The sequence below is a fragment of the Chaetura pelagica genome, unplaced genomic scaffold, assembly GCF_000747805.2.
Source record: "Chaetura pelagica isolate M959 unplaced genomic scaffold, ChaPel_1.0 scaffold70, whole genome shotgun sequence".
Classification (NCBI taxonomy): Eukaryota; Metazoa; Chordata; class Aves; order Apodiformes; family Apodidae; genus Chaetura; species Chaetura pelagica.
This window is the reverse complement of record NW_009952265.1, coordinates 361,736-374,997: the sequence shown is the minus strand read 5'-3', so window position 1 is coordinate 374,997 and position 13,262 is coordinate 361,736. Positions and strand designations below refer to the sequence as shown.

Sequence of the window (13,262 nt, the reverse complement as noted above, 5' to 3'; positions counted from 1 at the left end):
GAAAAAAAATCTTAAATATTTTGACACAAGATTTTAGCCTATCTGTTCCACACCTAGTTTCTGTGAAACCAGTAGAAGTTTATACCAGATGTTGTCATTTTTACACTGGTTGCTGTGCCTGTGCTTTCCCCCCAGTTTTACAGGCTACAAGAACAGAAAGAATATTCTGAAGGGCTGGCAATTTTGTTTTTTTCTATCTGATCAGCACATCAAGTTACATAAATTAGTGATACATCTGCCAATACATACTGCCAACCAGCTTTGTAAAAGAATATATATAATGTCCAGACCAGAAATATTTCTCTCAGCAACAACCTTACTACTATCAGTTTCAAAATTTGTCACTTCCACTTCAGGGGCCTTAACACATTTTACCCCATTCTTTTGCCATTATGTTTTAGACTGCTCAGTGATTTTGTGCTCTCATGTTATCTTTTTCTTTTCTAAGAAAAAAGAAAAAGTGCAACTTTTCCAGCTATTTAGGAAGCAAGGCATTTATTAGAAATTTTTTATAGCAAGATTTCCACCGTCCTTCTCAAGAACACTGCTAAAAAGGTATGTCAAAAATATTCTGTAACTTTTGTCTCCCTGAGAAATGGGAATAGTGATAGCCAGTAGGAAAAAAATAAATAAATCTGTGAGCTGATGGGGCTTGTATCTTCTCAGTATCTAGTTGACTACGGTGAAGAACTCCTTTGGAAATTTGGAGCACCTCAGCTCCCACAGCTGGGAAGGAAATAACCCAACAGATTAAGAAAGGAAGGAAATCAAGTCAGAATGGGATAAATGGATATAGGGAGAGGTTAAGAGCTAGCTTAAACACACAAAGCCCCTGGGCCTCAGGGCACCACTTCCAGCCGTTTTTGGTATACATAAGGTAAAACACCTGACAACTCTGCCTTGAGAGCCCCCTCTGCCTGTCAGAGAATACTCCACCATCTGTTAAAGCAAATAGCTTTGTTTCTACAACTGACTCCTCTTACCTGATCCCTCATGGTTAGTCACACGGCTCTCACCTGGAAGTTGATACTCAAAGGCTACCTCATTTTATTTCACATGTGCAGTTCAATGAAGATAATTGCATCCAAGAAGTGTTTTTAAAAAAAATAAAATATGCCAAACATTATGCTTCTACCTAGTTTTTCTGGCAGCTATGTAATAGAGAATACCTAAGTTGGAAACAGAATATCTAGTTTGGAAACCCTGATCTGGATCCTTGACTCCTTGTAAAAGGAGCAACTGGCCAAATATCAGAAAGTTTAGTGGGCTGAGTTAAAACAATTTGATCTAGACAGGTAATCTCCCATTCCATGCAATTTAATTAACTTCAAAGATTTTTTTCAAATTGAGCTATTCCAGGTGATATCTTTGCAGAAAAGACAATAGTTCCAACGACATTTGTAATTATAAGTTTTGGACAGAAAACACTGTATTTCAGAACAGCTGATCCAGTTTTGTTTCAGACTTTTTTTTAAATGGTAAGGGAGGCTAACAAAAATAGATACTTCTAGTCTCCTGCTTTTAGGTCCCTCAACACAGCCTCTAACTGGCCCTGGAGTTTATTTCTATAGAATGATCAAAATTAACCTGTTTGGACAGGTTTTGCCTGTTTTTTGTTATCTGCATCATAAAAGGAGTTTCCAGAAACATAAAGCAAAAGGACATAAGCTTAATAATGTTAAAGATCTACAATTAATGTGTCAGAAATATAAGTTTTCTTTTTAAAGCAGCTAGCTTTAATCAGAATCATCAGAATACCTTTCCTGTGCAGTCAACAGTCTATCCAGCTTCAGCAGCTAGTGCAGCATCATTAAGGCTGGCTCTGGAGCTTTTAGTGGGGAAGGGAGCAAAAAGTAATTCTGCCTTTAAACGGGTTTAATGGAATGTGATAAACAGGAAATGTGTCATCTTCCTACACAAAAACATACTGTGATTGCTTGAAAAAAATGGTGCACTTGACTACTGGCAACATGCTGGTTTTAGCCCTCAAACAGAATGAAAAAGCCCTAAGTACAGTCCTTACCCACATGTTCTGGTTTTTATCATCATGTTACAAACCTAAACACACAGGTTTTCTGTGCTGACAGCTCCGAGAAAGTACTCAGCTACACTGCCTTCACAACAGGACTGGTCTGCCCTGAAAAGCTGAGCACTGCATCAGCAGCACTGCCAAATTAGCTACAATGGTCAGCAGACTATCAAAATGAGAACAGGTCTGTACAAAAAGAGTGAACAGATATGCTGTACCCTGCATTAAAGCAGACTACCCTATTATACTCATATAAAGGCCACATCCTTTATTTATAATGCCAAAACTGGGGAAGAGTAAAACTCTCCTTAGAGCCAGTAAGATAATCCTGCAGAGGCACAGACACACTTGCAGCCTCTGTACAGAAAACTGTGAGCATAGGCACACCTTGTTTGTGTCACTTCCTCCTTCAAAACAGGGGTCTGTTCTTGCTCCAGTTAGGAGTTTTTACATATTTGAACAGGAGTAATATTCTACATGTCTATAGTGCCTTTCACTCAAAGATCTCAAAGGACTTTACACCTAATACACATTCCAACCCCTCCCCCTGTGAGGTAGGTATTATCCCTGTTATTTACAGATGGCAAAATTCAGGCACAGAGGTTACATTATTTGCCCAGGGTCACACAGTGAGTCAGTGATAGCATAAAACAGAATCCAGAGGTTCTGATTCCTGTTTGCACTATCCAGCTACTAACAACACAAGCCTCAGTTTCAAAAGAGCCTTAAACAAGTATCAGTGCATGTAAGAACAGTCTTGGGTTTCAACAGCCACTCCTAAGAAAGTGTAAGAAAAGAGGAAAAACAGGAAGAAAAAAAAGAGAGGGAGGGATATGTAACTTCTGCAAGCCAACACAGCTTTAAAGAAAGAGTTCCTGCTAATCCCCTTTCCAAAGCTTTGGCAGCTTGACTATAAGCCTGGGATACAGGGGGTGGGAAAACAAGGCTGATGGAATCAAAGTTTGAAACAAAAAAGCAAGCTAGAGTAAACTGACCTACCATAAGCCTTCATCTTTTTGAAAGCACAGGGTCAAAGAAAAACAGGGCTGAGAGGGACCTTAAGAAACTGAAGTCCATCCAAGCTGCCTTGAAGCCAGGATCAACTACACCTACTTGTCATAACAGTCTGGTTAGTCTGTTCTCAAAGACCTCCATCAGTGGAGATGCCATGCCCTTCCTCTGCAATCTGTTCCATCTTGCACTATTATACGAGCAAAAGTGGACAAGAGTCTAAGCTACTTCTGCTTCTTCAGTGGGGGTATCATGATTCCCAGGCCTATTTAATGATCTGAACACATTTCAGAGAATTCAGTCTCCAGATATTTACTTGTTTCTGTGCTGGATTCCTTGGGAAAGCCTCAAACACTTATGTTTTCTGTAGTGCAATATTTGAGTTTTGAAACTACTGATTAACACCAGGATAGATACCAATATACTTACTGCAAGTGCCAAATCCTACAAGGTCAGTAACAAGATCTTTTATATGATAATTTTAGCTGACTGCAGATTCAAACTGCAATAACAGGGCAGGGAAGACTACAGAAAAACTCGACAGAAAAAGTCAGCAGCTCTGAGTTGCCAAGTTACATTCAACCGCAGACAGAAATCAGGCAGTTGAACAACGTATCTCCAGCAGAGGCAGCACCATATGATCTCTGTAGCATCCCTCCATCTCATCTGTCTTCAAAGTGCATTCTCAGTGCAAAAAGTAGAATTGAATTTAGAGGGGCTCAGTGTCCCCAGTAGATTTCATACTAAGACCAGAATTCTTGCTTGAGTTCATATGCTGCAGCTTTGTGTGTGTTAAGTTCACTTCTGCATAGCGGAATGGTGCTGTCCTGGCTCTGCCCCTCAGCGTCTATGTCCAACAGTGTCCGCTCCTCTACAGGAAGACCCACCTGGAAAGGAAGCAGTGCAGGCAGTCCAGGTCTCTCTTCTACAGTGCTGCTGCTACTAGCAAAACAGGAGTCCAGATTGCTTGGAGTATCAGTACTTGAACTGTTTGCAGAAGATTCACCCTTGGCATTGCTGGGTGACACAAACCACCAGGGATCAAGTCGCTGCCGACTGGCTGCAGGACGTGGCCGTGGCAGGAACTCCAATGTCTTGGGTCTTTCCAGTGTGGGGTCCTGCTGAGCATTCCATCGTCTTGGGGTTGGAGGATAAACAAGGTTGGGGTCTGGCAGGCGAGGGACCTCATTGGGATCTCTACTTGGACTAGGTGTTTTTAGTACACCTATCAAAAACAGGGAATGCAAGAGAAGAAGGGAAACAACAGATCTTAGTTTATTGTATTTACACTCTAAAAGCATTTTGAAAGCAGAAAGCCTCCATTCAAAATCTATGAACTCTATATGTATCTTCAAGATTTCACCAGTCTCAAGGGAATAACCGGCTTCTTTATCTCTGCACTGTTCTCAACACAATGCAAGGCACTTGTTTCACTGACAGGCAGAAAGTTCTGTTGATTTGCTCATTTGCTTTCTTCTGCTTTCAGACTGGAGAGCAGAGATTTGACCTCCCACCAGAAGTGAGGACTCTCCAAATCCTTCAGAGGGCACATTACCCATTAACAGCTTGCATGGATCAGGGAGACACTTGCACAGCAGAATGTGACACCAGTTTGCAACAAGCAGGACCAACTTTCTGGAACAAGACATTTAACACCAACCACTATGGATGTTTTTGCGGGTTTGTTTTCTTTTGGGTGTAGAATGGGGAATTATGTTTGCGATTTTTATTTTTTATAAAAACTACATAGCTTTTATATTTTTATTAATACCACTTTAATGAGTATTCTCAGCTGCATTAACCCACATTTCTATTTCAGACTGCCATTCAACAGACAACCTCACATCTTGCTTTACCATTGGGAAAACTGTAATTAAATCAGAATTTAGTATTCTGGTCCTTTTTTTCCCCCTGAATTACTAGGGCAAGAAAACAGGAAAACAGTTTATTAGTTATCAAGTCACAGTCAATCCTAAAGACTGCAACAGTAAGAACACTGCCTAGCCAGGAAGATCAGTCTTGCTTGCAAAGGAGTAAGAGCAACAGTGGCACAGCCCCAAACTGTTTCAGAGATCCAATTTTCTCTACCTTAAAGATCAAATTTTACCTTGAAAATGTAACAGCAGTAAATACAAGTGTGTAAAGTCAATGGAGATGGAACCCCAGGAACTGCTAAATATTTGCAATATTTGTACTTTGGTACCATCTTTGTCTAACAAACAATGCTATGCTCTGCCTCACAGCACAGGGGAGGAGAGAGTTCCTTAGCACAGAGATACTGGAACAGAAGCCATTACTGTTTCATTATTTGTGTAGAGACAGCATCCATAAGCTCTTCTCGTGGGCTGGCCATCACAATGGATCCTGCATAAGTGACACATTTACTTCCTAAAAAGTAATTACACTGTTTGGGTCTTTATTCTGAAAAGAAAAAGGAAGATAGCTGAAAACCCACCTGCTCCTAGTGCTCCAGTTAAACAGCTACTGGAAGGGCATCCGCTGGTTGGGCACCCATTGACAACTAGTCCACTTCCTTTGATGGCCCCATCAGAAGGTGTGCGCCTATGCCCACTTTGCTGGGTGTGAGAAGAGACCGTTACATGCGTGGGAGTCAGGGACTGGTTGGGGTCTTGTTTGAACCTCTCAATCTGGACATTGACTAGTGGGTTCGTAATGGCTGGCAAGGGAGCCTTGACTGTTACTGGGCTGACAGGCATTTCATACACCACAATCTCATCACTGTCTGAACGCAGCAGCGACCGGGTGGAATTACATTCGGAAATGGAAGACAGGGAAAGAAGGGTGAGGGATGTGGATGGCTCTCCTAGCAACAACATGGGATCCTCTTTCTTGAAGATCTTTCGGGAGGGTGGACTAGTGCTCCTGCGTGGGCGTCCTGCTCGCTGGAAAATACTGTCACGCTTCTTCTTCTCCTCCTTGGGTGCCTCTGGCTCCTCCTCGATCAGCAGTTGACACTTTCCTGCTTCTAACAGATCAAAACCCAGGCCTGCAGCAGCCAGCACAGCTCCACAGCCAAGCAATGCAACCTCACATCGCTTGTGGTGGGAGCCGCTACGTTTGAGGCTGTTGGTGGGTGTCAGCTGTGGGGTACTAGTAGCAGAGTTCACAGGGGTGGCCTCCTCATTAGCATCACTAGAAGGGCCATCCCAGTCTTCATTCTTCTGAAATGGGATGCAGAGGTATGACTGATTGTGCCCAGGTGAAGGGTGCACTTTTCCCTCTCCATTAAGACATTCACTGTCTTCATCATCTGGAAAGCAAATGAAAACAGACCGCATGGATGCCACATCTGCACTGGCAAATTTCACTGTCCTACAAATATACATGAAAATTAAGCTTCTCCTCAGAAGATGCAATTGTCCTTCTCATTGCAAGCATCGTTCATCAATTGCAAAATATTCACAGGCTATTGTCTCTGAGCAGATATGCCAAAACAAGAAACTGAAAACACTATCAAACTGGAAGAAATTCAAGAGACGTGTTCATCTGTTTGGGATCAATTGCAGAACAGCTTTTCAGTAGCAATCTTCACCTCAGTTAGGTCTAGAGTAAATACTTATGTTTGGGAGTGAGGAGCAAAAGATAGCAAAATAAGGATCTCTCAGAGAATCACAGAACTGTCAGAGCTGGAAGGGACCTCTAGAGATCATCTAGTCCACCTCGCCCCCGGCTAAAGCAGGATCACCTCGAGCACACCACACAGGACTGCATCCAGGAGGGTCTGGAATATCTCCAGAGAAGGGGACTCCACAACTTCCATGGGCAGCCTGTTCCAGTGCTCTGTCATCCTCACCATAAAGAAGTTTTTCCTCATGTTCAGATGAAACTTCCTGTGTTGCAGCTTGGGCCCTTTGCCGCTTGTCCTGTCACTGGGCACTACTGACAAGAGTCTGGCTCCATCTTTGTTACATCCACCCTTTAGATATTTATAGACTTTGGTAAGGTCTCCTCTCCAGGCTAAACAGTCCCAGCTTTCTCAACCTTTCCTCATAACGGAGATGCTCCAATTCCCCAATAATCTTTGTTGCCCTCCACTGGACTCTCTCTAGTAGTTCCTTGTCTCTCTTGAACTGGGGAGCCCAGAACTGGACAGAGTATTTCAGATGTGACCTCACCATAGCAGAATAGCGGGGGAGGATATCCTCCCTTGACATACTGGCCACACTCTTCCTAATGCATCCCAGAATACCACTGGCCCTCCTAGCCACAAGGGCACATTGCTGGCTCACAGTTAACTTACTGCCAACCAGGACTCCAAGATCCTTCTCAGTGCTTTCTGCTTTTCAGCAGGTCAACCCCTAACCTATACTGATGTACGGACTTGTACCTCCTCAAGTGAAGGTGCTCCTCTCCTCACAAGTGAAGGTGTAACCATGCTGCATGTATGAATATCGATAACAGAAAAGGAGTTAAGAGATAGCATGGAGCTAGAGGGGGATTAAGAGAAGCTTGTTAGCATGACAGATCGAAACACAAGCAGGTATGCGAGCAAAAAGAAAGCCAAGATTAGGAAGTAGTTACTTCACAAAAATAAAAGGAAAAAAAACCCACCAAAATGACAACATTGCTATAAGGTACCAGGTGAAGCTCAGGAAAGGAGAGCTTCATTCAAATGTGAATTGAAGTGGGAATGAAATATAAAGTCCAGGGAATTCCTTTACCCATCTCTGCTAAGCTGGTGAATCCTGGAAAAGCAGGTGCAGTTCTCTGGATCTTCCCAAGGTTTGGTGCGCTGGATGACCATTGTTTGTATCCTTCTACCAGAGCTTTCAGACTGAAACAGTAGAAAAATGGGAGAAAATGTACCATGCTCACAATCAAGTTTCATTCTCCCTTTCTTAATTGTCTATTGCTCTACTTAGGGTATGCACGTATCTATCGTAGTTACATAGATATTAAGTTCTCCCATAGAAAGACATTTTGCAACATCTTTACAGCACCTTAATATTAAAAAACAGTAAAAAAGTTCCTCCCTCATTTGTTAGATCACTGCAGTCAAAAGACCGCTGCTGATAACCAACAGCTAGAAATGCAGCATAAGAGAAAACACTACATAAAAAAACAGATGAAACATTTACTTTTTAAACAAAGGCAAACCTACCATGGCATGTAAAAAATAAAGCGTTCAGCAAGAGGAGGGGAAAATATCTCAAAAAACATTTCTGTGTGAAATACAAATAAGCAATGAAAGCCAAAGATCACTCACTGGGACAGTAATATGCTAAAGTCATTGTAGTGGCAAAGTTATGCCTCTGTATTATAAGCCCTGATATCTCTCCTGTACAGAAAACACTGCACTGAAATACAGACAGTTAAAAGTCTAAGTTCTAGATTATGGAAAAATAAGTAACTAAAATAATAATTCACATCACTGTTTATTTTAGTTACAGACTAAAAATCCCCAAACAACAGAAGTGAAAAACCCAAAAACAAATCCCTACCTTGACGTGACCTTCACTTAAAGGTATGTCACTTGGCACATGAGCTAATTATTATTGTTTTCCCTATTCACAGGTATTCATCACCATCATCCTGTTTGTTCCCTGCAGTACTTTCATGACATCAGAAACAGCTTTAGTAACTGGCATAATTTTCCAACATATCAACACTCAGCAAAGTTTTCTTTTTAGTTATCAATATTGTCTGAACTGGGAGATTTGTGGTGCCTTTCTCCAAACTCCAACACAAAACACAGGCAGTTTTGGTGAAAAGCTAATAGGCACTTGTGATAGTCAGAAATTGAATAGAAGGAGGAAAAATATCTGTGATAGTTGAAAGATCTCAACTGGACAAACAAGAGCATCTACTTGTTATTGAAAGAAAACTTAAGAGGGGAGACCTTTTCCAGCTCCATTAGTAATTTGCACGGTTCTTTGATCAAAGACACACAACTTACGTAAGGTCCTATCATTCCTACTCTGTAAGGGAAGGATTCTAATGAACTGTCATCATTCCCGTTTTCCACCAGAATTATTCTCCATTTCTAGGAAGGCTTCCATTACCAGATTTCAAAACTTAAAGCTGTATTATATCGGGGGGTTTCTTGGTAGGTGTTTTCGCTCTATTCTCTATCTAACTGGCAGGCTCTATTTGTCACCAAACTACATTGCTATAGCAAGGTCACAACGTCTGACCTTGATTCAGCACATGTTCAGTTGGTTGATGATCACACACGCTACAGACATAACACTCAAAGCATCCAAGACAGTTCTCAGCTGTCTTGAGAGTTCATTTTTTCCCCTCATTAACCATTCTGGCAAATGCAGTACCCTGCTATGAACTTGACTCTTTGAGAGCACAGTGCTGAATACTACTTGTCAAGGCAGACAACCAGAGGGTTTTACAATAGAGATGTAAATCAGCGCGTGGGTCTCTGTCCTGATTTACTCCCTCCATCCTTATACTCAGCTATGTAACACAATCCACCAGGTAATATAGGTTATATCTAAATTATCCATGTGTACAACATGCATAGTTAGAATAAATACTATAAAAAGAGCAGTATATTAAGGGAAAGCTGGTAAGTGAAAACGAACCATGTTAGCAGCGTGATCACCTCCAGAAGTAAATGTCAAAGCTCTTACAATATGGGCAGAATTAAAAATTATTAAAAAGAGTCCCTGATGTTTGCTGCAACTCTGCTCCTTTAAATAAGGCTGCAGTGTGGCATGATTGCAGCAAAAAGCAGTAATTCATTGTATGTTAACCATACTGCCCTCTCAGCAACATCACTGTATTTCAGACACTCCGCAAAATGCCATAGTTGTAGAGTTTCCCTGGAAAAGGTGAATACAACATCTAAGTTGTAGAGAGAACAGGATAATTACAAGAGCAACTATGGCTAGCAAGCAGATCCTTTCCAGCTGTCTGTGCCCAAAAGCAGTTCAGTGCTTCAGACTGTACAATAATGAACAGAAAACTGAAGAATTTTATTCCCAGACTTCCAAGAACATGATTTCAAGGTAGAAGTGCTTTTAGTGAGCTCCCACCCTTTAATATAATTAATGATTGTAAAATGTGACACCTGTTTTAATTCTGTGGAATGTTATACTTCATCTATAGAATAGGTAAAGCATAGGAAGCAGCTGAAGAATTTCCTTCACATTTGCCCTGTTAACATGTCATGAGGATCTTTGTAGGAGAACGTATTTTTATGTCAATAGAATATTTAGTTCCAGGCCCTCCTGCAGAGGACTGCAATAGTGATAAATTATGAAACATCTGTTTTTCAGGAATTTCACACCTGCACACATAATATTAAAGATAAATTATAACCAGTTATTTTATTTTCCCTGCAAAGAATATGGCAAGAGTCAAACTAAATTTATCAGAGGAAAAAGCTTCAAAACTCCACTAAAAATCACAAGGCATTCAAACACTTCATTAGATCAAAATACTCCTATGCTTAAAGCGGCATTTCAGCAATGATTCATTTGAGTCCTAGTATAAATAATTCATACACATTAAAAAAAAAGAATCTATAGAAATAGAGGTACAACCTGTATCTCTGCAAAAATCCCTTTCAAGATGTATTCACTGAAGATACATGTCCTTTGCAAAAGCTCGAAGAGAAGATTATTTGCCTGGCTCTACCACATACTTTTTGAATAGCATTTAAGACAAGAAAAAGCATAGCTGACAACTGTAAAAGGGAAGTATTTTCAGGTATTATATGATACTACAGGAAGTTGAACCTGAAAATAAAGAGGAGCTTTGAGAAAAACTTTTTTGCAAAGCAAAGAAGTTCTTCTGCTTACAAATGCACATTACAAGGTAACAGCGGACTATGAAAGCACCAGCTCACTGCTGGATCTCTAGCAAGGGTTTGAATGCAATGTATTTTTGTAATCTGATCTGAATCTCTAATATGTCTGGTACAGCAAATAAGTTTGGAAAAGCATTTGCAAGAGGACAGGCAAATCTCCTGTGAGCAAGCTCATAACCAGTTTTAGAATCTGGAAAGTAATCTGGTTCCAGGCCCTCCCTTACCCATCTTCTCCTGCACCTAGCTCCTTGTGACAAAGTGAGCTTGGTCCCCAAGTACGTCCCTTTTTCTTCTGGCCTCTTTTCTCTTCTTCATCTCCTTCCTCCTTTGGAAGGACTGAGCTTCGTCCCCACGTTTTACTGCTTTCAGCATTTTTCAGCAGGAGTTACTTCACAAGTGGGAAGAAAAGTGGAAAATGAGAAAGAAAAAGATTGGTAAGAATTGGTTCCAGAGCAACATAAAGAATAAAACATAAGAGTGGAACAGAAACAGTAATGAGAACACCCACTCAGGCTTCTTTCCTTCAGTTCCAGCCACTTATCAACACAGATCTAACCAGATCCCTTCAAAATCAGTATAGACAGGCTTTACAGCTTTATTCCACCACTGATTTCCCTGTTAGAACTACCAGTTTGCTACCAGACACACAGCATCATGATATCCAATAGAAGTACTACACATTAACATCCTTTTCACACTTCTAATACATGCATGTCTGCCTAATTCTGTTTTGTTATGGGAACACTATTTTCATCACAAGTGCTCTTTTTTTCTCTCCTTCCAACAGTAACTTTATCCACTTTGATAATGTTTCATAGATCTACTCTGCAAATTAGTATTTTAAAAAATTAATGTTATCAACTAAGGAATGTCTTTTCTACAAAAGCAAACAACAGTTCTACAAACTTCTGTAAGTAAGGTTTGGACTCCAAAGAAGGTGACACTGCCCCCATCACCAACACACTCAGTTTGTCTCACTAAATGCATATCTGCAGGGCACAAGCCAAATATTTTAGAACATTTTTTTACAGTCCTGTCCTAGATATAGGCATCTTACCACGCTGACAGACTGCAAATTTCCCAAATTCAATACTATATTGAGCTCCTTACACTGTATGGCCCTGAGTCTGGGAATAATGGTAGGACTTGCAGGAGGGCTGGAGCAGCTACTGATCAAGCTTTTCCTTTTATCCATCGTTGGAGAAGCCTGCACAGTGAATTTATGCTGGAAATCTGTTTACCAAAAGAAGAAGAAACAAATCAAATCAAAAGCAGAAAGACACAGTTAAAATTATTTTTTTAATATAAGAAAAAATAAATAATTTATGGTAACTTTCAAAGAGCGTAAGTTACATTATCCATGTAGAAACAAAATTTTACAGTTAATTGCTGTCCCCATCATACAGCAGCTACTTCAGAATAAAGATGTGGGCTCGCACTCACGAAAACAGATCTTCTTACTGTATGTGTGAGATACATACACACATAGATTCTTATGTGTTGACTGACATTTATGCCAAAGTATATCCCTGTATTAATTCTTTTTACCTTATCTCTCAGTTTCTTAAGATAAGCAAAACCACCAGCAATAGCTGTTTATAGACCTAAAGCAAGGCATAGTCAACATGTACGTTTTAGCATCACTGCTCTTCTGAACAGCCAGTCTCTCTCAGAAAATAATGTAGTATAAGCCATCATCCTTGTGTCAGCCATGAGACTCAGGCAATCTACAAAATCCACACCTTTACAAATTGGAATCTCCATACAGAATTCTGAGCAGAAAAGCTAAGGATTCACAGAATCACAGAAACACAGAATGGTCTGAGTTGGGACTTAAAAGACCACCTAGTTCAAACCCTCATGCTATGGACAGGGACACTTCCCACTAGATCACAATGCTCAAAGCTTCATCCAACCTGCACTTGAACATCTCCAGGGAGAGGGCATCCACAGCTTCCCTGGGCAACCTGTGCCAGTGTCTCAGCACTCTCACAGTAAAGAATTTCATCCTACTGTCTAACCTAAATCAACTCTCTTCCAGTTTAAAGACATTACCTCTTGTCCTATCACTACAAGCCCTTGTAAAAAGTCCCTCCCCATCTTTCCTGTAGGCCCCCTCAGGTACTGGAAGGCTGCTATGAGGTCTCCCTGGAGCCTCTTTTGCAGGCTGAACAAACCCTACTCCCTCAGCCTCTCTTCATAGGAAAGGTACCCTCTAATCATCTTTGTGGCCCTTCTCTGGACTTTCTCCAGGAACTCCATGTCCTCCTTACATTGGGGTCTCCAGAACTGGACACAGTACTCCAGGTGGGGTCTTTTGAGAGCAGAATAGAGAGGGAGCATCACGTCACTTGACCTTCTGGTCACTATTCTTGTGATTCACTCATTCACTCTTAAGAGTTACTTCCCTGATACCTCACCAATATTTAGCATTTC

General features: G+C 40.9%; 1 protein-coding gene across 1 annotated transcript in view; it reads right to left on the bottom strand.

The window, feature by feature from the left end:
• Nucleotides 1–3,783: 3,783 nt before the first annotated feature.
• The window catches only part of MAP3K9 (mitogen-activated protein kinase kinase kinase 9), a 47,027-nt gene continuing 37,548 nt past the window's right edge, over nt 3,784–13,262 (bottom strand). Inside the window, 5 exon segments of the mRNA XM_010007667.1 lie at nt 3,784–4,265; nt 5,496–6,368; nt 7,723–7,835; nt 11,051–11,214; nt 11,920–12,059. Coding sequence (XP_010005969.1) covers nt 3,784–4,265; nt 5,496–6,368; nt 7,723–7,835; nt 11,051–11,214; nt 11,920–12,059 — 1,772 coding nt within the window.